The sequence below is a fragment of the Dipodomys spectabilis genome, unplaced genomic scaffold (assembly GCF_019054845.1).
Source record: "Dipodomys spectabilis isolate Male_0828 unplaced genomic scaffold, ASM1905484v1 ptg000051l, whole genome shotgun sequence".
Taxonomy (NCBI): Eukaryota; Metazoa; Chordata; class Mammalia; order Rodentia; family Heteromyidae; genus Dipodomys; species Dipodomys spectabilis.
This window is the reverse complement of record NW_024870728.1, coordinates 6,872,921-6,898,208: the sequence shown is the minus strand read 5'-3', so window position 1 is coordinate 6,898,208 and position 25,288 is coordinate 6,872,921. Positions and strand designations below refer to the sequence as shown.

The 25,288-nt window shown below is 38.3% G+C and overlaps 1 protein-coding gene across 5 annotated transcripts in view; it reads right to left on the bottom strand.

Moving 5' to 3' along the window:
* Dock10 (dedicator of cytokinesis 10) overlaps window positions 1-25,047 on the bottom strand; it is a 164,606-nt gene extending 139,559 nt beyond the window's left edge. For 3 of the 5 annotated variants that reach the window (XM_042679374.1, XM_042679376.1, XM_042679377.1), the window contains exons 1-2: window positions 24,847-25,047; window positions 8,191-8,310 (exon numbers count right to left, since the gene is read on the bottom strand). In XM_042679374.1, the coding sequence (XP_042535308.1) occupies window positions 8,191-8,310; window positions 24,847-24,930 (204 nt within the window). In that variant the 5' untranslated portion in view covers window positions 24,931-25,047. Of the gene's footprint in view, window positions 1-8,190; window positions 8,311-24,842 lie in introns of all 5 variants that reach the window. The other 2 variants (XM_042679375.1, XM_042679378.1) reach the window with 2 other exon arrangements.
* Between the last annotated feature and the right edge of the window lie 241 nt (window positions 25,048-25,288).

Here is a 25,288-nt window from a genome sequence, read left to right as displayed (position 1 = left end):
CAAAAATGAATTATTGTTTTAACTATTCCAATTTATGTATAAGTAGGATAATGTGACACAAGGATGAAGTATTTAGAGATCAGGGTTTTAACATTTCAGTTTCTTTACACATTAAATTTGTTGATTAACATGTAACCCTATTGTCTACATACAGAAAATTGTGAGCCTGGATAAAAATAAAGATGCACCAGGCTGGGTCCTTGGCAAGGCCCCAGAGGCTTTGGTCTGAGCTCTAGGAAGGCCCATGGAAGAGGCCTATTGGGAGTGACGTCTGTAGAGACAGCTTTAGGCAGAGCAACATGCTAAGATGACTGGTCAGTCTGTGCTACCCTAGGGCCTTTGGTCTTTCTTCCCCACCTTTCAGAAAATCCCTTACTTTTCTCATTCTGTCCTCTCAAGTTTCATTTAAGTGTCTGTTCTGCTTACTTAATTTTTATCATTTATTTATTTATTTATCTATCTACTTATTTATTTATTTTTATTGCTGCTCATGGGCCTTGCTTGAACTCTGGGCCTGGGTGTTGTCCATAAGTACCACTTCTGGCTCTTTCTGTGATTAACTGGAGATAAGAGTCTCGGGGACTTTCCTGTCCAGGCTGGCTTTGAAGGGCCCTCAGATCTTAGCCTCCTAAGTAGCTGGGATTGCAGGTGTGAGCCACCAGTGCCCAGCGCTTGTTCCTTAAAAAAAAACTCTGGTTTATCCCGTTTCCATTTCTCTTCTCTATCTTCTGTTATTCAATCCTGTCATAAATATGAATTCAAGAACTTAGCTATCGAATATTTTCTATCCCAAAGCTATGCTGCTAACTACTTCAGGTAGTTCTTTCCCATAAGGATTTTACACTGTACAAGCAGACTATGAGAAATCTGTTTTGTGAATAAAATATAAAAATTAATAAAATGAGTTTTGCCACACTCCTTATGGTTCCTTTGGTGTGTTTTAGTTTTTGTAAAGGGGTGCTTGAGTACTGACATAGTCTTTGTAATTTTCTTCTATCCTGGTATGCAAGATCACTTGTAACATGCACGCTCTATACCTGGATCAACCTTCCTTAAAATAAAATGTAAAAAAAGAGAGCATTTTGAAATAGAATCAAAATGAAAGACACTAGTTTGAAGTGCCCATTTCAATGTGTGTTTCCAGCATAGTTACTGCTGTGCGATCATCATCACTATTTAGTTTTATAATACAGTTGTATCGCCTTCAAAGAAACCCCATGTCTACTAGTGATCACTAAGCATTTTTCTCCTCTCTCCTCAGCCCCAAGCAAACACTAAACTGTTTTCTGTCTCCACAGATTTCCTATTCTGAACATTTCACATAGAAAGAATCAGAGTATATTAATTGGCTTCTTTCACCTAGCATAATATATTCAAGGTTTAGCCAAGTTATAGCCTATATTGAATAGTTCATTCTTTTTTTTTAATGACTGAATAACAATATTCCCATGTATGTGCCCTATAGTGCTTATCTATTCATTGGGTGATGGACTCTTAGATTGCTCTCTCCTTTGGGCTTACGCTTTGATGAATTCCAGGTCCAAGTTTTGTTTGGGCACACATTCCAGCATATCAAGCTCAGAATAACCTCCATATCTTCTCACTGAATCGAAGCAAGCAATGAAAACCACTTTGCTGCACTACCAAAAGCATCATTCACTGCGGGACAGGGGGAGTTGATATTTCCTCTAAGTTTTTTTCTGTGAAGACTCTAGCCCTCACCATGCTGTTTAGAAAGAAACGAAGAGTAAAATCCAAGGTATTTGTGCATGCTTTCCATCTTCACAGGGGTTCCTTGGCCAAGAACCTGTCTAAATCTTTGCTTTATTTGTTTGCAAATGAAAGGAATATTGTGACTTGGAATTTAATTTTTAAAAATGACTATTACTTAGCTTTCAAATTGCAATTACAGTGCTCTTGAATAAACATTATGAGCCACGGAAAGCTTGCTTTCCAGACTCAAAGCCACAGATTTAAAAGAGTAGAGATTCCAATACAATGTGAAGCTATGGCTCAGACAGACATCAAAAACTCATGGTCTTCTTTAACATTTCAAACATATTATAATCATTCTACTTCCTCTCCTACACTGAGCCATGTGGTTAGATCTGGAAGTCCCCTAACACCAGTTACTTTTAATAACTGAAAATCTACTAGGAAAAGAGCAAGCCCTTGGTATATTATGAAATCTGCCATTCACTCAGTTTGAATAAGTCAGCCAGTGATAATGGGAGGATGAATTTCAGAGTCCTTTACACTGTTTTACTGGGAAGATTGATTTGAAGGAGAATGTAGCTCCCTTGACAGTCTGTTTCAGGGGTTTGACTTTAAAATCACTTGTTCAGTGTTGAAAGTTCAGCATTATTTCTTACTCATATATATTATATACAGGTATCTTGATACAGACATGTAGCTCACCAGAGATGGTCCAGGAAACTGTGCTGAAATAAAAGAGGTGTTTTTTATATCAGGGTGGTGTGGGTGGTGCTACAAAACAGTATCCTCAGCTTTCAGACCTGTGAACTTTCCTATTGAAGGCTTTGTGCCTTTCAGAAATGATTCTACCTTACATTTTCTGAATCTGGCTTATCAAGAAACTCATTTCTGCCTTTCTCACCTTGTGTTCTGCTGTGTTTTTTTATGAGCTTCTACTTAAAGTGAATTATTCAATAATGTGATTCACTGTGTCCTTGAAACCGTTCTTCAGCTTTTGTTTTCTGACCTGACTCCTCCAAACTTTCCTCACTCACTGAGTCACATGCTGATGACTCATGGCTTTATTTTTTGTCCATTTGTATCCCTACAAGCTTCCAAAAGAAAAGATGAGAACAAGAGTAGAAAATATGATTGTTTCTGGATTGCACATGTTAATAAACGTAAGTGTGTTACTTTCTCCTACTCAAATCATTACAATGCAAGAGAAAGGAAAATACTTTATCAGGTCTTTAACTCAGAAAATGTTTTATATTCAATGTTCACCAATCTCTACTGAATGCCCATAATATTCAGGTATGAACTGCATTCTTCCTTGCTTAGTAACCGAAAAGTAACAACAACAAGAAAAAACCCAAGTAAACAGAAAGCAAATGAATGAAAGCAGTATATTATTGTCGAGGATGGAAGGTAACCCTGGTTGATATTAGCTATGTGCTAGGTACTTTACTAGATAAAATGAGCGTTTGGAAGAAGAGGTGGAGTTCCCAGTGCTGTTTTTTTAAGTTATAGGTTGAATGATGTCAAGCACAATCACAGATAATGATTTTCTAACCATCAAGCCAAGCCACCTATTTCGTTCTGTTTTTTTTTCTCATGAATTACATTTCAGAGTGGCCTTTGATTTATCAAGGTACTCAAAGCATCCAAAATACGTCTAAAAATTATAATGTGTTTCAAAAAGAAAATTCATAAAGTAAATAATAATTTCATACCTGCTTTGTGCCAAGTAATGCTTTAGAGTCTCCTATCTCACAATGATCAAGACTGATGACTTCTCAGTCTTGGTGGAGGTTATACTCTAGTGGCAACATAAAAAAAATCCAGAAAACTAAAAACAAAACACAGTGATAAAGGAATAAAAAAGAAAAATGAAGGTCTTTCCACATAGTAACCAGTACTATCAAGAGCTGCATGTAGGGTGAGATATGAGTAACCCAGGGTGGAAATGGGCAGTGTAGGATGGAAGTCAGGAATGCTTCTTTGAAGAGATAACATTTGAACTGAGTCACAAAAGGAACCCAGGAACCAGCTGTGTGAGAGCAGGCCTGCACAGAGAATGCCTGTGGCAGGCGCAGGGACAGAACAATGCAGGTATCTGTGTGGTAAAGCAGCCGGGACAAGTGACGGGGACCATGGTGAGGAGCTGGATTTGACATCTAAAGATCTGTGTTTCTAGAAGCTTCCTCCGTGGACTGTGTGTGAATGAATCAAAGCAGAACAAGGGAAAAGGCAGGAAGACCAGTGAGAAAGCCACTTCTGGGGGCTTCTAGGCAAAAATGGTAACAGGGGAGTGAACCAGCCCAGTGAACAGAGTAAACTTCTGTGTGTAATAGGAAAACACTGCCTTGGCGAGTAGGTATTCCTTTTGGTGCAGGTGTATCTGAATGGCAGAAACAGCTCTTGTTCCGTGGTGGTGGTGTTTCTTAACCACAGGCAACTTCCTCAACTGCCCTCCTCATCCATATTAGGGCACAAGCCGCTGAAGTACAAGGCTCTCTCCCTTTCCTCCTCAGCCTCATTCTTGGGTCTTACTTGTCTAGGAAGTTCTGTTCTATATTCAGCACCTTGTGGGTGCTGAATAAATATTGATTAAACAAAGCAAGTAATGAATCATGTCTGCAGTACGTGTGGGCGCTTGGAAATGTAGAAACCTAACAGTGAGTTGGATCCTCCAATCAGAGGGTAGAAGCTAGATTCCCAGTGGTGGAAAGCATAGGGCAGTTCTTCTTACTAACTCCTGAAGGATCTTGGGATAGCACTGGTCATTCGGATGCCCCTTTCCCGGGCTTAGACCATCTACCTCACATTGCCTGGGTCAGAGACTCATGAGCCAGGTCTGAAGTAGGAACCAAGGAAAGGATCCATGTGCTGAGTGCATGCAAGGTTGCTTTGGGTGAGCCACCCCTAAGTTCTGACAGTTTGTATGGATAAAGCAGTTAATGTGAGGGACATTAGAGATGTATCTATAATTCACAAAAAAGGTGAAGCAAATCCCACCCCCTCCCTCAGTATGTACAGCCGTACTATGTAGCAGGGATTGGCCAACTTTTCCAACACAGTGTCAGAGAATAAGTATTTAAAAACTGATGTCTCCATCTTAACTGCTGTCACCTGTTACAGGTCTGTTTCTGTATCATAGGCAACAGGAAAATAAACAGCCACCTGGGTTCAGATATAACTGCTTCTGGATGCCAAACTTTGAATTCTAGATCATTCTCCCTTGTTACAAATTCTTCTTTTCTTAAACTATTTAAAAACAGAAAAGAGAATATTTATCTCAGGCAGCATGATACCCTTAGGTCTTAGTTTGCCAAACCAAATTGTGAAAGGTAGGACAGGCAAAAAAAGACTAAATACTACCAATAAACATACATTTTGAATCAATCAGCATTCTCTTTTATTTGTCATGTGCTTAATGTAATGTAGAATTTAGCCATGCACAGTGAATGACATTTTCTGATCCCACGTATTAAGTGCTATCAAATTATCTCTCAATAATCGGTACTAATTGATGGCTACTCTCCCAGCTGGCAACTGGCTTCTTCTAATTCTTGCTACATCTTCTGTACACTGAGGTCAGATGAGGTCTTCATCAAACATACCAGTGATTTGTTTTCTTCCCTGAGACAGACCAGCAACTTGCACTTAAAATAAGATGCAAATATCTCATCATGACCTTGCACAACTGCACCTGTGACCATTTTCTTGTCCAGCCTTTCCAACCTTCACTACTTTCTCTTTCAGGCATGGTAGCCTTCAGTCTTGGAGCAGATTTTCACTAGTTTCTGTCGTTTTCTTTTCTTTTCCTTTCTTTCTTTCTTTCTTCCTTCTCTTCCCTTCTCCTTCCTTCCATCCTTCCTTCCTTCCTTCCTCCCTCCTTCCCTCCCTCCCTTCCTTCCTTCCTTCCTCCCTCCTTCCCTCCCTCCCTCCCTCCCTCCCTCCTTTCCTTCCTTCCTTCTCCTCTCTCTGTCTCTGTCTCTGTCTGTCTGTCTGTCTCTCTCCTTCCCTTCCTTCCTAGTGTAGAGCTCTGATGGTGATTCTCTAAGCTATTTTTAGCAGTTCCTATCATGCCAGGTGTTTTAAGTGTGGAGAGAAAGAGAGGGAGGAAAAAGGAAGAAGGAAGCCATTTCTTAAGCCTGAAGACTATTCCAATGATCAAAATCCATTAGAGGACTTCCTAGTCATGATTATGACTTTTCAGGCTTCCAGCTTGTAGGAATAAGAATCAGAATTGTTTCTTTACCCTTTGCTGGAGGAGGTGTCTTCTCATAAGCATGCCAATGGTGTTTAAATGACTCAACCAAGATGAGCCATGGAGGAGCAGAGAAAGTCCAGAAGGCTGAGGAGCAGAGAAAGCCTCAGTCCCCAGGCTGTCTTTAGCATCTGAGTGACTTTGGGCAGGAAATCCCTCATTCCCACACCTGGGTTTTTCCACCAGTCTTTGGCAAAGCTGCTCTTTGTTGAGAATTTCAAACTTGATTGTCATCTGGTGAGACGTGTCTCTGACAGTTCCAGCACATTTTTTTTTCATCCCATTGGTGCATTTTCTCCGTAGAGCTGGTTTTTTCAATTCATAGATTAGCTTATTTGTTTACTTGTTTTTCCCTGACACTTCTAGTCAAAAGGTAAGCTCGCAATTTATGGTTAATCACTGTTAAATCTCCAATCTTAGAATACCACTAACACTTAGTGTCATGGATTATTACATTTCTGCTGAATGAAAGGAAATGGGGTGAGTATGTTATAGAATGGTGTGTTTAGAATCAAGCTAGTGTTTTATTCCATAGTAGGTAGACTGTGGAGAATGTGCAGGTGAAGAAAACTGTAGCCTTAAGAAATGAGCAAGGATTAGGACTTGGGCAGGTCTTAGGATATGCTAGGGTATTTGATCTTCATTTTGAAGCTAGTGGGAGCCACAGAAGAGTTTTAAGTAGGCACAGGATAAAACAGTTCAATGTCCTTTAAGCTTATTAGGTTGATCAAGCTGAAAAAAAGAAAGTATGTTTTTATGATAAAACCATTAAATATGGTGAAGGTCAAAAAAATCAAAGATAATACTTAACTTCCATGAACCTGGAAGATGCCAAAATCTGAATTCAAAATTTATATCAATATCGCATCTATTTATAATTGCCCATTTCTTTTCTGAGCTGGGGGTGGGGTTTAGTATCAATTGTCAGGCTTCTGAATGACAGAGTTTTGAGAAAAAAATTCTCCCAGGTTCACCTATTTTGCTGCCATTTGACAGAAAGTCCGTTTGCTAGGTTTAGCTTGAGACTGAGAGATGAAAATGAGGATGTAGATTTTTTTCAAAATGCTGGTTTAACTTTGTACCTGCAGTTCAACCCCAGTGACGTAAGCCACCCACAGAAATCAAATTTCTGTATGAGATACACTTTTTTCAACATGTACCAACATTCAGTAGAAGACCTTTATAAATATAAAGGACAGACTGGAAGAATTATTTTCCTGATGTACATTAAATCTGTCTTCTTTCTTCCTTTCATTGTTCATAATTGTTACAGAAAGCCATCAACTCTTATAGAGCTTTTCATGAACTCATGAAAGAAGGTGGAGAAATAATAAACCCTTAGAAGCTAGACTCCAGCTCTGCCCCCAAAGAGAGAAAGTCAACTGAAGTTTGAGGCTGTTTGAGTACAATGTCGGTACTGAAGACCATTTCCCTGACACAGATTTTCACTGATAAACTCTTGATTTGTTGGGTTAGCCTCCAGTTGTCTTTAGAATGGAAGAATGGAGAGATTACCTTCCTTTTAGGAGAAAACAAAGGCTGTCTGCTGCCTATTGAGATCTCTGTGTAGTTATTTCTTAATCCTTCTAAAAAGTTTAAGATCACCACAAATAAGAGTATTGAATGTTTGGGACATGTCAGTTTTCATCATCATAACCAATAAGGTTTGTTTCCAAAACTCTCATGTCCTATTACCTTCAGGATCTTTCTAGATGGTGGTGTGCATTGTCTTCAAATAGGCATGTATCTGACTATAAATCATCCCATGAAGATATTCTTGCCTACGCTGCTTTGCTCTCAAGCCTCATCATTACCTTACTAAAGGCCAACTGGGATTCTGAGTACTGTTTTTAAAAAGGTCTCGTTTGTGCTAAGAGGTTGTAGTCTTTGCCACTGGTGGGTATGAGTTGCTTATGAAATTTAGATAAGAAATGGGCTAAGGAAGGAAGTGCTCTGTGAATGCAGGAAAGGCAGTGCTTAGCTATCTCAACTAGGGTAGAGAGATGATCACCAGGAACATGACGGTGTGGCCAGGACCCTCTAATCCCCTCCTCTCCCGATGTGGGGAGGCCTGTGGAATACTATACAACCCGATACAGATGGCTGCAGCAATGGTATGATATAGGATAGCCACAGAGGGGTTGAGTTTAAGGAAGTGATGGAGAAAGACAGTGACCTAATTGGTAGGCCCTCCTGAGCTTTGATGACTAGAAGAGACTTACTGAGAAGTCATCCTTGGGGAAGAACAGGAGGTCTTGAAGGGGATCGTTCCCATAGGTCTTTTCAAGTTCCTCAATGACAGCTTCATAATCCAAGGGCTCGAGAAGCCTAGGCTTTTCCTGCTGTGGAAAAAAAAGTATGATGTTAGTCACCTCATTTCTCCATGCTACTTCAAGGTCATTTCCTAGTGGTCACTGGGGCTTTGATATCACACAGTCCTAATGCAATCACAGCTAGTCTGAGCATCTGAGACAAAGTCTATATAAAGAACATTCCCAGATCTGAAATAATGAGATGGGATCTGGAAAGACCTGATATCACTCTCAATAATTCATGTTGTTTGCTCTGCATTTTCCAAGCTCTCTCTAGCTCACCTGTACGACAGATGTTTATGGAAACTTGATCTTTTCAACACAAGAAAAGCCCTCTGCAAACTTGTTATGGTATGAGGATGATCATCACTTTGGCAGAATGAAAGACTTCCTTGCAAGTTCTACTTTGTTCCTTTTAAAAACATGACACCCTATTAGCAATCAAAGTATCCCAGCAGCCTTTGTTGTCACTGAAGCATGGATCCTGTGTCAGGATTAATTGCTTGGCTCTGAACCCCTTTGTCTCTACCAAGAGAAGCTGAGTCAATATCCAATAGAGTTGAACAACACAACTATGACAGATACACTATGGGGAAAATGGACATATCTGTAAACATTATCCTGCTAACCACATGGCATTAACATTCCAAACCCAAGGGAAAATTGCTGGAGCCCTACAAATAACAAAATATTATACAACAGAAAAGCAAGGACATAACCTGAGTCTCTTAACCTTTGGTGGGTATAGGGAAACCAAATGGAGAGAATGAACTTCTCAGGGTTCCTTCGTGGAAGAAGACCTCTAGAAGCATGACATGGTGCCATAAGCTTTGAATGCTACAGAAATCTTGTCAGTGAAAATGATATTCTTTTCTTTTCTTGAACTCAAGGCCTGGGTAGAACTAGGACCTGGGTGCTATACTCGAGGTGTTTTGTTTTATTTTCCTCAAAGCTAGTACTCTACCAGCTGATTCATAGCTCCACTTCTGGTGATTAATTAGAGATGAGCCTCATGGACATTCCTCCCCCCCCCCCCCCCCAGGCTTCAAACCCAAATCCTCAGATCTCAGCCTCCTGAGTAGCTAGATTACAGGCCTGAGCCAGCAGGACTTGGCTTTTCTTTCATCGGTGAATTCTCCTACCAGCCTCATGCTCCAGCCTAGGTGTACTTGGCAAAATAAACCACTTTCAGTTTTTATTTTAAGGTCTTCTTTGAGATATTTCTGCTGGTAAAGTCCCCCAAACTTTCTTGGACATTTTAAAAATTGCAGATAGGCTCCTGAAGGTAACAGTCAATGGCTCCGTTGATAACTTTTCCCAAATATAAAACCAAACAAAATGTGGACCTAGAGGGCCAGTAACAGAGATCCCCTTACACTTTCTGCATTGAAAATAAATCTTAAATGCTTAAGTAAACAGAAGGTGATGTAAGGTGAATGTTCTCCTGGAAAAGCCCTTAAAGTGGCTATGTTTAGCACATAAAAATGCAAAGCCACACAGTATGTTTGAAGAAGGGACCTATTTGCCCAGCACACAATCTGTTGTGAACGTGCTGTTACATTGAGTATTCTGAGCTAGAAAATATGGAATAGCTCCTGTAACTAAAAACAGAAACGAAACAAAACAAAGAAAACATTGTGTGTGTGTGTGTGTGTGTGTGTGTGTATGAGAGAGAGAGAGAGAGAGAGAGCGAGAGAGAGCGAGAGAGAGCGAGAGAGCGAAAGAGCGAGAATGTACTGGGATCTGAACTCAGGACTTGCAGTTTTTCCTTAGCTTTTTTACTCAAGGCTGGCATTCTTCCCCTGAAATCATAACTCTACTTCTAGCTTTTCACTGGTCAATTGGAAATTGACTTTTTCTTGCTCTGGCTGGCTTCTAAAAGTAACCATCAGATTTCAGCCTCCTGGTTAGCTAGGATTATAAACATGAGACACCAGCACTTGACTTGAAATATTTTTTTTTTTTTAGATTTCCTATATTTTGATGTTGTTATTCCCTTTTGACTCATTTTAAATTCCAATTCCTGACTTCCCCAAGGCAAAAGATCATTCCAAAGATCACAAATTAATAACTCCACAACTCCATACAGATGTGGCTCCAGATGTCTGGTTGGCCGCCAACCTGTATTTTGCCTTGTTTGGTTTTACATTGGCTTTGAAGGTCTTTAAGCAGTGGTATTTCCCTCTAATTCACCCACAGGCCTCAACGGCCTTATCTATCACTTCTCACCCTGCAACACCCCACATTTATATTGTCAAACTGGCCTTCTTGTCCTTTAAGTCTAAATATTTCACTTATTCTGAAACTGCTGCTTTATTCGAGTACTATTGTGTACACATGAAATGTAGCAGATAAAACAAAATGCCTGGCCAGCCTTTGTCAGCTGGCTCTTATTTCTGAAGAGCATTTGTTGTTCACTCATGTTCTTCTGCCTCTGTATAGGTTCTGATAGCTTTATTATAACAGATTATAACACCTCGTGAAGTGCTTCCCCCTCCCCCCAACCCCGGCTGCTTCTTCCTTGTACCATAGGAAGATATGACTCTAGTGTGTGCTACAACTCATAGGTTTAAAGGGAAATGACATAAAGGTATTTTCAATGGCCTTCTACCATCAAAATCTCATTTTTAATCTCACACATGTTTGATCTCAAGCATTAATGAAGGACCTCGATGCAGGAAGATCTTTCAAAGAAGAACTTTTCCTGGGACCCAAATGTTCTCTAAAATTAATCATATTCGCTTTAGTATAATAAGGCAATCCAGGATCCTACGACAAAGGTTATTGATAAAATAATAGAGAAAATACTCTTCTTGGCACACCCTGTAAAAGGTAAAGCTTCTTATCTACCAAATTATGATGCACAGACTGTCTTGAATGTTACACATTGATTAATAAAGATGGCTAGGAAGACAGCACTGCACTAACTTATCCTCTCAGCCACCGAAAACTTACAAAGGAGATATGCTATTTGGTATAGCCAGGTCAAAATAACCTCAGGGCAATCTACAAAACAGGAAAGGCGAAAAGTAGCATTTATGAATTGGCTGATAGGTCAGAGCTTAGCAAGAGAACAGCATTGCTGTGTTTCAGAGTACTTGGAACCTGAGCTTTGACAAAGGTTGGTCACAAAAGCTTGATGTATCTTGCAGGGTTGGAAACTGGGCTATACAAGAGTAGTTCTCTCTGGAGCATGGTAGCTATTGGCTCAGAATTTTGAGCAAAGAGACAGACAGGCTGGTGGGAGCAGTTCATTTCTCAGTACTTCTCCTTGCAGAGACATTGAGAGACTGAGACCTGAGCAGCATTGATCTACAGCTTTAACAAGGGTTGGGTTGTCCCTTCTGAATTTAATGTGCCTGTTTCTTTTGGAAAGGTGCCAACTGGGATAAGGTATGTGCCAAGATTACCCTGAATTGAATTGGATTTTTATAGTGCTCTTTAGTGTTCCTGTCTCTCCAGTGAGTAATGGGTTTCATTAGCCATTCTGGAGTGGCTCTGAATGGGAAAAGGCACCACCAGTACCTGTTACTGTGCAGCAGGGGGATGTTGCACCACAGTGGTAATGCTCCATTCTTCTCAGTGAGTATTAAGAGATTTGTTTGATCTAGTTCCCTCTATCACCAGCTTGCTTCCAAATCAACTTCACAGCAAAAGAATGGACTCCTGTCAGAGGAACAATTCACTTTCTTCCCCTGTAATTATTCCCTGTAATTATTTCTCATGGTATGCCAACATGATGTCTAGGCCTTGGAGTGCTAAAGTTGCCATCTTGGTAACAATCCAGCCTACCAGGACCATTCTATTGGTTTGAAGCCACCAGACGGTCCTACCTTAACTGAGGATTCTAACTCTGAGAACCTGCTGAGATCTTAATTATTTTTCATCATTATACTTCAAAATCAAATGGATGAAAAAATAATATAAGAGAATAAGCCTTAGAGAATGTCATCTCAAAAATTCACATGATTTAACTGTGTGACAGTGTCTCAGGCCTATAAACATAGCTACTCAGGAGGTGGAGATCTGAGGATTGTGATTCAAAACCCAGGCAGGAAAGTTCGTGAGACTTATCTCCAATTAACCAGCAGAAAACCGGAAATGGTACTGTGGCTTAATGTGGTAGAGCACTGGCCTTGAGCACAAAAGCTCAGAGACTGTGCTTAGGCCCTGAGTTCAAGCCCCACAACCAACAAGAAAAAAAAAAGCACATGATTATGTTACCAATCTAGTCTTTTAAAAAGAATAGAAGTACAGACAAGCTAAAAAATTTAATCTGAACTATCTAGTTATGCTTTAGGAAACCCCCAGGTATGAGGGAGTATGGCCATAAATTTACTAAGGTATGTTAAGATGTAACAGGAAATGTATCCTTTAGAAAGAGCCAGAATGCCTAGCCTTCCAGTCCTGACCAGCATGGGCTACACAACAACCAAAATTCCTGAGCCTTAGTTCCATTTCTATAAAATGGGTTAATAGATGTGAACTTCTTGGATTAAATGAGGTAGTCATTCACGACAGAATACCAAATCTATAGTACTCACTTCCTAAGTGCTACATGGATAAAAGGCAGTGGGTTTTGAGCTTTTTTTAATCATGGACCGAAAGCACCTATAAGGTTAGCTGAATGTGTGTGAAGAGCAAAGAGGCACTAAAAGATATTTGGAATGATTAAGTTTATATCCTTCTTGGAGATCAAGATTTCCCATTCTATGATTCTTCCTTGCATCATTCCCAACAAATACATATCTGGTGCAAGATGTATATAAACAACAATGTCATTATCTTTGTAATAAAATAAAAAAAAATCCAGCAAACATGGCCACCTTGATCTGAGAGAGAAAAGAAAGGTAGGCAAGTCAATGGAGGCTATACCCAATACCCAAAGAGTAAACATATCAAACTAGTAATACTGTATGTATGAATAAAACTAAATAAATGACAGGAAACTAGGAAGGAGGCACAAGAAAGGGCAATGCAAGAGGGAGATTTTGATCTGAGTACATTACATGCATGTATGGTAATAGCACAATGAAACCCCTTTGTATCATATTTGCTAACACTCTCTTTACAAAAGAAAGCAAAACGTTAAGAGACTATTGATTGGGCTAACAAATATTTTGATTTCTAAAAGAAGGAAAGTGATAGAATGGAGAAATCTTAATACTCGGAAGAGTCTCGCCAAGGGCATTAAGATTAGGAGATGAGCTGGAGTGGATCATGGAATAATTGTGCAGAATCCACCATGAACTTATTGAACTCTTCTCTAAGGAGGTAAAGTTAACTCGAAATGTTTGCATGCAATTGGGTTTGGGGTGAAAATCTAAGGAAGGTGAGAAGTCTGTGATCATTTAAGATAGCAAGCAAGAGGTAAAGACAAAGAGAAGGCACTAACTTAAAGAACAAGAAGTTGAAGGTCATCTTGACCATGGTTCTAGATTCACATATATTATGACATTAGAGTTCAAATATACAGACTACTTAGATCTCAAAAGGCTGGTGGTATGCCAGAAAGGTATAGCTAGATAAAAATTAGGAGACAATGATAACCATAAGGGATGCTTAAGAAATTATGGTACATCAATCCTATGAAACAATGAAGACCCATTAAAGTGTTTTGTTTTGTTTGTTTTGTTTTTGTTTAAGACAGACATGGTGGGACATGCCTATAATACCAGCACTCACTTTGGAGTCTGAAGCAGGAGGCTCACAAATTCCAGACTAGCCTGAACTACATAGCTTGACCATGTCTCAAAACAAACAATAACAAAAATCTGTGCTTTTAAAATTTATAATAAGAAACATGCTTATATTGCTTATGTATATCACTTGTAAAGCAGAATAACTGGACAAGATTTAATATTTTAGTGAGTGATCAGAAACAGAGATCCATGAACTGAGTCATTACACTTGGATTGTCCTACAGTCTTTAGGGTCTTTTCCATTCTGACTCTTGTGCAATCTTCTATTTTTTAAAATCGTGGACATATACTGCTTTTATCCTGGTTGGAAATGCACTTGTTTCTTAAAGCTAGCATGCCTTTATGGCAGCACTAGGAAATTATTTTATTTTTTAAAAAATTGTTTACTCTTTGAAAACCAGCAGGGAGGGAACCCAGAAATATCACAGTGGGACTTCACATAGAAATTCAACCACTAACAGAGTCAAGTAATTAAAAAAATGATACATAAAACTCTAGGGAAAGTGGATGAAGGAAAATAATTACAGATTAGGAATGTGGTTCTAGAATCTAATATCAGCAAAACAGAGAAGTGTAATTAGCAATTCAGTAACTATTTTTAGTTTTGTAAGGAGCCATGCACATCTGGCATGTTATTTAAACACCTGCCTGCAATATCCATTATTAGAAGTTTTCTACTCTAGTGGGAAGTATAGCATCTTTAATCATGAGCCATGTGACCTGGCATGGTTTACATCATCAGCAAGGTTAATCTGAGTGGGTTAGGGCCATGTTGGTTTAAACATCAAGGCAAGGACATACTTGAAAGTGGTAACAAAATGTTAGACACCGACAGCTTTTTGAAAAAGAAAATTGAAAATGTCCTACTTAAAAATTTACAACAAAAGACAAGACAAATTAAGCAAGTCATCACACAAACTACACTAGATCCTGCATGTACCAAGAACTATTGTTCTCACATGCTTTTCTATTCAGCACTCAACATTTAGGTATTTCTTTTTTGCTTTTCCTTTCTTTTTATTATTATCTTAAAGTAGCTGTACAAAGGAGTTGACATTTCACATATATCTTGATCAGTGTCACCCCTTTCAACATTCTCACCCCTCCTCTCCCACCTACTTCTTCCCTCATTCTTCTTTCACATTGGATCTTTGACTCCTCTTCATTTTCTACCCCTTGAACCCACCTCGCCTATTTCAAGTACTCAGTTTCTGGTGTTTTATTTTGCTGAACTTTGATTTTGGCTTTCCAAGGAATCATACTTTTTGAGACCTCCCTTGAATCTACCATATTTCAGTTAATGCATGTGTATATATTTGCATATGTTTCTACCATAATTATTATAATAATTTTGGTAAAGTTAAAGTGAGTGATTACACAAAAAAGTACTGAAATAAAAAGAGGCAACTTTTCCTTTGTACATCTCCTAATTCAAGTCAAGCTACCCTCACCCCTACAGAAATAAGGAAGATGATTTACTAATTATCCACACCAGCGATGAAAATTGTTTTGAAACTCTTCGCTTTGGTTTTCCTTGAGAAACTACCTGGACAATATTTTCATGCATATCCAAAGAGAAAAGATGGGTTTTAGGACTGGTTTGGCATTAAACTCACATAGCTTTGCAACTAGAAATAGAGAAAAATCAATGTTGTACATATTGAGAATTTTTTCTGTAACTCTAACTTATACAAATACAAATGCTCTTGACCTTTTGAAGAAAGAGGTTGATGGAATTAAGAAGAGAAAACAATCCCTATTGCAAATTCTTCCTCTTTGGGGACTACATATTTGAGCTCTAAATTCTGGGTAATTAGGGAGCTGAGCCCCTGCGACTCACTATGAGGGTCACTCTAATTCTGTTGACCTGAACTAATTATTCTTGGTTCTCCTTTTCAAAGAATCTGGTCTTTCCCAGAAACATTATGAGGAGTATTTCTCCCTCTCTTAAGGAAATCTGTGATCTTTCCATGACAGGCAATGCATCCTGGGATGCTACTGGGGACACACTTTTCTTCCATCTGCCCCTCCCTCTCTTTTTGTAGATATCTGAATCTTTATTCTACTTTCAATATTCATGATACTATTTATACTGCCTCAGCACACGGAACTATTCATCTTGGTCAATGACACCAACAAAATAGATATTTACTTTCTGATCAATAGACTAAGTTCTCTTAGAGCAAAACATGCCAATTGTTTAAAAATTCACTTCATATCTAGGCATGGAAACAAGCAAATAGCTCACAGTGGTGATCTACAAGGTCCTTTGAGAGACTCAAAAAAAGAATTCCAATCTTGAGATCTCCAAAGCAATTTGAAAGTAATGCAGCTGTTAACTAAGTTCAATGCTATTAAAAGAATGGATCGAATTTCTTGGAAAGTATAAAAGCTCTAACTGACACATGGATTCTTTAGACCCTAAATAATCCAGGACTCTTTGGCCTTAATGCATCTGGACTCAGCTCCTACACTATTTGCGTTGAAAACAAATGAGAAGATTGGAGAGTCCACACAGCTGTATCCATAGCCACAGCTGTGTGCTGTGGTCGCGTGACAGATTCAATTCACCCTCTTCTTGGGAGAGTTTCACTGGACTATCGCTCAAAGGTCTGAGCGTTAGAAAACAAAACTAGCTTTTCTTAACCAAATAGGAAATGATTAAGTCAGTAATAAGCCATCTTATGCTGATTCTTCAACCTTCTCTCAGTCTTGGGCCACAGTTTCATAAAAATGGAAAAATACTAGCTAAATCAAAGCTATGAACAGTACAGCTGGGAAAATTCAGATTAAGCTGAGTTTGGAAACTGTTCCTTTGGTCGACAAAGCTGGATATGGATCACTGAAGCAATTAACCAGTAGCAACTCTAAATAATTTTCCCTAAAATAATTTTTTGAAAGTTAAATGTGGTAAAGTACAATGCCCTTGGAATTGAATTCTTGTTTACTTTTTAGGTACATCTGACTCTATATATCTCTTAGGAACCCATCCAAATGCCCAGAGTTTATATAACAAAAAATAACAATAAAACAGTAGTTGATTTTCTTATGCTACATATAAAGAAGCACAAAATATACAAGAAGGTCTGAATCAAACTAAATTACATGTCTCATTTGGTTTTCTAGAAACACTTCGAAGATAATAAATATCATTAAAAATACATCACAACCCAATTACAAGGTTGCTTGACATCAGGGAAACTAATGCCTCAGAACAAAACTGCAGGGAACTTTAGATTAATTGATACAGGGTCTATGATAGGAGCTGCCATCAGCACCAGGTTCACCATCTGGTACAGCTTCTGTAATTTGACTGTCACACAAACTTTAACTCCCAGGTCATATTGTGTGTGTGTGTGTGTGTGTGTGTGTGTGTGTGTGTGTGTGTGTGTGTGTGTGTGTGTGTGTGTGTGTGTGAGACACACACATACACAAATGTAAACACTTCTGCCAACAATAATATATCAAATTGTTAATAAATCTTCCTATAACAATAGCCTCTTCTTCTATGCCCATTTTTATTTGTGGCTACTTGAAATTGAGTATGTACGATGAATATGTTTTGTTGGCTTTTTGTTTGTTTGTTTTTAGTCTCTGTGATACTCATTGGATCTCCTTTTAGAAACTGCTTTTAATTTCATTTTGGGAAACTCCCCATAGTGAGATGAGCTGGACCAGTCTTGGTGGGTCTCCTTATTATAACAAAGAATCTAACAATTAGACATGGTGGCTTATACCTATAAATTTAACCACTCAGAAGCTGGAGACAGGAGGTGGATCAAGCTAGTCCAGGTAGAAAGTTCTACCCTCTTAATCAAGCTTGGTGGTATGTACCATCATCCTGGTTAGGCTGAGATTGGAAAGATCATGGTTCTAGGCTAACTTGGGCAAAAGTTTTCCAGACTCTATCTTAATTGAAGAAACTAGACTTGGTAGCACTTGCTTGTTATCCCAGGTATGGTAGGAAGTATAAAACAGCAAGATCGAGATCCAGGGGAAAACAAAAACACAAACACAAAACCCAGTCTCAAAATAACCAGTATAAAAAAAAAAACAACCAGTTCCTGCCAAACAAACACAAGACCTTCAGTTCAAAACCCCAGGACCACCAACAAAACCCAAAACAAAACATGGTTCTGATTTTCTGGGGCCAAAGTCATATCACCCCATTAAGTTATGTTCAACCCTCTCCTCCAGAACTCTGGATCTTGAGGGAAGATAGGCAACATAGAGAAAAGGACCAGAAGCTAGTCATTTCTGGAGCTGTAGTCTCATAACACTGTCTACTGTTTTCAGCTACCACAGTAACCCTTATTTCCCACAGCCAAGTGGCTATAAGTTCACTCATGGTTCTTTTCCAAACCTGTCTCTTCATCCTGCTTTCTGTTTCTTTTTCTGTTTCTTTTCTCCTTAACCTAAATAGTTTTCTAATATCTCTGACTGGAGAATTCTAATCTATAACACAATGAGTAGCACTGATGATAAGTCCAACATTTCTCAATTTGTATTTATTTGGAATTGGGGCTGGGAGGTTTGCCAGTCTTGGGGCTTGAACTCAGGGCCTGGGTGCTATCTCTGAACCTCTTCGTGCTCAAGTCTAGCACACTACCACTTGAACTGCAGCACCACTTCTCGCTTCTTCTGAGCAGTTTATTAGAGGTAAGAGTCTCACAGACTTTCCTGTCTGGGCTGGCTTCGAACTGTGATCCTCAGATCTCAGCCTCCTGAGTACCTAGGATTGCAGGGTGTGAGCCACCAGTGCTCAGCTGAATTGAGTGGTTTTACAGGACCCTTTTCACCTAATAACTTCTGTTTTTGAAATGCAGCTATTTAAAATGTGTGCCTTACTAAATAAATCCTAATGCATCCTAATGCCATGTGATTCTGCAAACATCATGCTACTCACTTAAATACTTTTTTAGCTTTCCAAGCTGATATACAAATTGAAGATCTAATTTCTAACTTTCAAGAACACTAACTCATTCAACTCTTCAGTCTCCTGAAATACCAGAACACCCAGAAGTTTAAAAAAGTAAGTTGATAATCATCTCTGCCTTTAGTCCTGACTGTGTCACATGCTATAATTTTGTTCTCCACACGAGATTCCTCACTGTGTTGGAAGTATGGCAGATGCCTTCAGTACATAATGGTCACCTGTAAGCCATTCCTAATCTCAGATTCCTTTTCTTTATCCTGTCTGTTTTCATTGCAAGAATCATATCTGGTATACTTGTTATTTTAAAACAAAGTCATGCAGGATTTCTCATAGAGATAATATTGTCACAAAAATTAGTAATAATAGTAATTACAAGGCATCATTACTTAAAATAATTTATCCATAAATGTGAACAACTATTTTTCACTATTTTTCCTTGTTATATATTAACAAGGATAAAAAATGTTTAATGTTGTCTCTCTCTGAATATTTATAATAATCCTAGAAGTGATGATTACTGCTGCTTTTTATTAATGCACAAGGATAACTGGTTTCTGAGGATTTATGTAATCGATAAAGAGACTGATAAAACAACCCAGCTCAGCCTGAACTCTGTTATTCATTCCAATACATTCTTGGCAAAACATACGGCTTTGCAGGAATAGAAAACATTTTTTTAAAATTGGGAACATTCTGGAATAGAGTTATTATTTGGGCATACTATAAATTTCACAGAGAAGAGCAATAGAAAGTGCTGGTACAAATCTCTGAGTCCCCCACCTCAAGGAAAAATGGTAGGACAGGAGACTAAATATACTTATGGGAGGGTATGGAAGTGGAAGGAAAGGAAATGAAAAGTATATTTAGTAACCATATAAAAGCTATTAATGATGGTGTCGCCATTCACATTGGAAATGACCACTGCCGAAGAGCAGGAAATAAAGATGTTGGGGCTATGGCTTCATTTCCTGTCACTGTGACTCTTCTTTTACTAACAGATGACCCACCTTGCTCAGCTAACTGTCTGTCTCCTGGCTTGACTCTTGCCCCTCCTTGAGGAAAGTGATGTCATTCTCCGTTACTGGGCAGGCACCCCACCCAAGTCAAGCTGAGGAGCAGCTTCCTGGCATCTGACCTAGTGGCTCTTTCTCACTACAAGCTCAAACTCAGTCCACTGATCTGTCTTCCCCTAGATTTTTAGCTGGATAAAGTTTCAATGCCCACTTCTCCCTTTCTGTGGTCTGCACTGAATTCAGAGCTTCTGGTTATTTCTCTTTCTTATCTTTCAGTTTCAGTTCCTACTTTCCATCGTAATTATCCAGTTGTGTTCAATCCTGATTCAGTCTCATTCATCACTGCCCATCCTGTGCTTCCTTTCAGCTAATTAGTGCATTACACAATGTTTTCAATAGCCAACTTGTCTCAACGTTGGTATATAGCAAAGAAGCATATATAACCAAGGAGGTAGGTTGTTCATATTAACACGGAAATATAATGAAGAAAAATCTGACTCGATAGAAAATAGCACAATGTAATATACAATGGTGTACGCAGGAGACATGGTGAAGCCAATCAGATTAGATTCCTTGGTTATCATTTTCATTTTCATTTTAAAGTGCCAGTAGGCTATTATGAAAGAGGATAACTTTTACACATATTTAAAGTTTTTCAAATTCTTGGACATTCTGCAGAATAATGATCCACAGGCTGATTGCAACTTTAAAATGACAAATCACAAATAGTTTCCAAAGTTTTGCGCTTTTTTTCAACTGTGCAGATGATTGATAACTCAAGCTAACCTTGTACTTAATCTTTCTAAATTAGGATACGGAATTCAGGCAGGAAATTTTTTTGTTGTTGTTGTTTTACTGACTTCCTATGTACCAGAGATAATATTAGAAAATTCTAGCTAAATAAATAAAAATACACATAAAGTGTCAGTTAAAGAGAAAATTATCTATTATAGAACAGTAAGCTTCTTTCAAAGATTAGGGAAAGTGGCTCTATTTAGTGATCTAATAAGTTTTATCTTTCCTAAACTTTTCTTATAACACTGTCGTACCCTGTACATTGTATGTTGTCTAAAAATTAGATTACAATAATGAAGATACCAGTCAATACACTCAAAAATTGGATTTCCTAGGCAAACTTCCAAAACAATTAAAATTTTCAGCAGAGTGAATTACACAGCTTCAAACAGCATTTGAAGAAAACAACACACAAAACTGGCAATCTGGGTCAAAAGAAATTTAGACTACATACCCCTTAAGAACTTTCAGAATTCTCAATAAGCATTCTAGATTGCCACATAATTAAATATTTTATAAATTTGCTGGCATGAGAGCAAACAGTGACTGTTAAAAATTCAAAATCCACCTAATCACTACAAAATAGATAATCTGATAATATTATCCAACACTCATGATTCTTTTTTCAAAATGAAATATGGTTATATTGATAACTTAAAAATGTTTTATTTTCTGGTCTCATGTCTATCTATCACTTGGATTGTTTCTAATCTATCAACATCTTAGGATGTTGGTTTAGGCTTTAGAAGGTGCTATGGGAGATATATGGAAAGTTCCATCTGGCTATTGGAGGGCTTTAGTTAAACTATTTTTTACATAGGGAAGAAAGAACATGGTGCTAATGAGGAAAATCCCAACAATACATAGAGGATCTGAGACCTTAGAGTTCAAAGCTTAATACAACCTGAAAGTGTATCTACCTAGTAAATTCTGTTACCCAAACAGCTTCCACAATGAAAGTATCACTTTTAGTTTTTAGTTATTCTTTAACCTGACATTAATTATTGTGGTCCCTGTACCTTTTATTGTGCCCTTGGAAATGAACCTATTTTACTTGGTTTGAATAATGGTTCTAAAAATAAGACTTTTAAAAACCTTTTTGTAGTATTCAAACCATGCTCAGAATGCATTGTATCAAATCTAATTCTAACGTGTAATCTTAAAACAGCATAGGTGTTTTGAACATTCTACCCAGGAGGAAACTCAAACACCACGAGATTTAAGTAACCTGCTTCCTGGCACATAGACTGTAGGTGAAGGTCAGGCAGAATGACCCAGAGACAACAGGCTCAAATGTCATGCTCTGATTCCATGTTTCCCTTTCTTGGGTTCTGTTTCCCCAAATGGAAACCACACATTGGGAGAACGGTGAAGGATGGATTGAACAGTCCTTTGCTCAATGAAGAGACACTCTGTTTAAGGAGATAGGCCTATCTCAGGAAGACCAAACACAGGCAACTCTAGCAGAAATGTCCCCAGTGCCTTCCAAGGAAGAAAGCTAATCACTGTATGAATGATCTTAATTAAATTTGAATGCATTGCCACTGAATGCTGTGGGAAAACACTCTCTCCTCACTGGCTGCTTTTCCACAGTTTTCAGCAGTAATACATTCAAATTCAATTACAATCATTCATAGAGCGATTAACTTCATTATCTGGTGAGACCTGGGGGACTGTCCTCTGGCCACCCGGGAGGTGTGGTGTACATAAGATAGATGTATCCTTCTCCTGTGAGTGGTCTCATTCCACAGACAAAAAGTCATAATGTAACCCCTCAGTTCTTTTAACTTCCATTGAGAGAAACACAGCAGGGAAATAATGAATTTTTGGATTTGTCTAAAAGGTTGACATAATCTCAAATCAAACCGTGAAACAATTATACACTGACTGAAGGTAAATGACAGATGAAAGCTTTTAAAGAAGCAGTCAGGAAGATGAAACTGGGCTCATGTTTCTGGCCACTGGGAAGCAAAAACAGGTCTAGGACCCTGCATGTCCTGTTTGTGAAATGATTATAAAAACCCAGGTTAGCAGTGGGGAACTGGTGTTTCATTTCTGTAATCCTAGTTATTTAGGAGGCTGAGATCTGAGATTGCAGTTTGAAGACAGCCCAGGCAGGAAGGTCCATGAGACTCTTAATCGCCAATACATTGCTCAGAAAATGCCAGAATGGTGCTGTGGGATAAGCCAGAGGTGGCACTGTGGCTCAAATGGTAGAATGCTGCTCTTGAGCACAAAGAGGCTCAGAGACAGCACCCAGGCCCTAAGTTTGAGCCCTAGCACTGGCAAAAAAAATAAATAAACCCAGGCTGACAACATTAACACAGGTTGCCACCCCAAATTCTACTTCCCTTATGAAATAACCAATTCCTCCCAAGTGTTAACTTCTAAAAATGTAATGAATGCGTTCATACTTTCCAATTTGCTGAAAGAATTACGATTTCCACAGCACTGTTTAAAGCCAATTTAAGACAGAAATTTCTATGTTTCTGTACATGTTCAAGCTCTCCATAAAACAGGATGCTGGATAGGTCAAGAAAGCCTGGTATTTCAAACTCAATTCATGAGTTGTGTATTTTTTCCCAAGATTCTTAATCTGTTAAGCTTGCTTCTTCATTTGAGAACTACTGAAAATGGTAACCTGATATATTTATGTTGTGAGGTAAATAAAATTATAAACATTTAGGAAATTATATAGGGAATTGATAGATATACTTTCCAGTATGTAAAAAATAAAGTGTATTGCTTGATATCAAAGAACTTAAAAAATTCCAGGCTATATCTCCTAGGAACAAGTTTGAGGGTTTAGTTGTGTGTTCACACAGAAAATATGCACTACTGAACTAGACACTTAACAAGCAACAACCCAATACTAACCAAACAAGCCAAATCTCAAATAAATTCTGTTCCTACTAACTTACAACCAAATCTTTGTAATAACAAAGAGACTCCCTATTAATTGGGTGATGGTGTATATTTTTCATGATGTTGGTCTATTAAGGAGCTCAGTGGGTATTCATTTATTTGATTATTCATGTTCACAAATAACGGTTCATAAATAAGTCCTTACATACATGTATATAAACACTTACACACACTTCTTACAAAGCAACTTCTGTTTGTAGACTATCAGTGATTAACAAATAATTTTTTTTAACCCCATGGGAAGTGGTTCTCAATCAGATGATCGCTGTCTGTGCTCAGAACACCTTTGGTAATATTTAGGGATGGTAACAGCACTTAGTGAATAGAGCCCAGAGATGTTGCTAAATAAGCTACAATGTACCAAAAAGAATTTTTAGACCCCAAAGGACAATGTTGTAGAGGTTAAGAAAGCCTACCCCAAAGAAATAAAGCCAAGTTTAGACTACTCCAAACAAATTATCTTCCAAAATGAGATACACCCCATAATGTTGCTATAGTCATTTATCATCTAAGGTGGGTTTTCCCATTATAGACTGGTCATTGAAGAGCTTCAGCAATTGACTCTACTATTCAACTCTGAGTAATTGCTCTGGATAGAAATCTAGAATTCTGTAGTATGTCCACGTTTCCAGAGCTCACATTTCACTTGCATAAAGTAATAATGCAGAAACATTTTAAACAGTAAAAGTCCCTTTAAATTCCAAACCATACCAATGTATAATTTCCTTGCCTCTGTTCATCAATTACTTATTTTGCTTTTTCTATCATACTCTGGATTATTTTTTCTCAGAATTGTGTTGCAAATGAATGGTAGTGGATAAAAATAGAGCAGCAACATATCCAGGTATGTCATCAACTAGGATCTTAAAGTAACTGTGTGCTTATGGAATGTTTATGGAATAACTTCCATCAATCACAAGATGTAATATTAAGATAATTTTAGATCAATCTGAAATATAGTGATGTTCTAGCAGCTTAACTCTTCTAGCAGTATTTTTCACAAGCTTATACATGTTTTGAAAACAACTCAATCCCCGAAATAAAGATGCAAATAAAAGAGGGTATTTTTGAACCAAGTGTAATATTTTGTCTCCTATTTTTAATTGCCTGAGTTTGAAAACCACTTTAGAACCAACCTTTTAAAAAATAAAGTCCCAAAGGATGGAAAGCAAAATGTCAGTATTCAAATACCTACAGAACTGAACCTGTGGATTTCTTCTGGATTCACTCTCCTCACTGTCCGCCTCTTTTTCCAAAATTCCTTTCCTCGGAAGCTCATTGTACTGCTGTCATTTGCGTCAGACAGAGTATTTTAAAAATATTGTCATTAGATCTTTCTTTTCTTCCTGAAGCTCCAACACGTTGAGCAAATTTCTCTCCTCTGATCAAAAAGGGAAATGCTCAGGCTATGTTAATATAACTCAACTGCAAGGGAAGGAAAACCATCAAGTTACCACTTCCGGTAAGGAGCTGCTACCAGCTGCTGGGCTACTGCTCTTGCACCCATAGTCTTTGTGGACACCTGTTTTCAAGCAAGACAAAAACCACCAAGTGAAAAAGCTTCATGAAACATGTGGTGGAAAAATCTTGCTCACCAAGCCAAATCAGGCTTGAACCAAGGAGGTAATTTACTACAG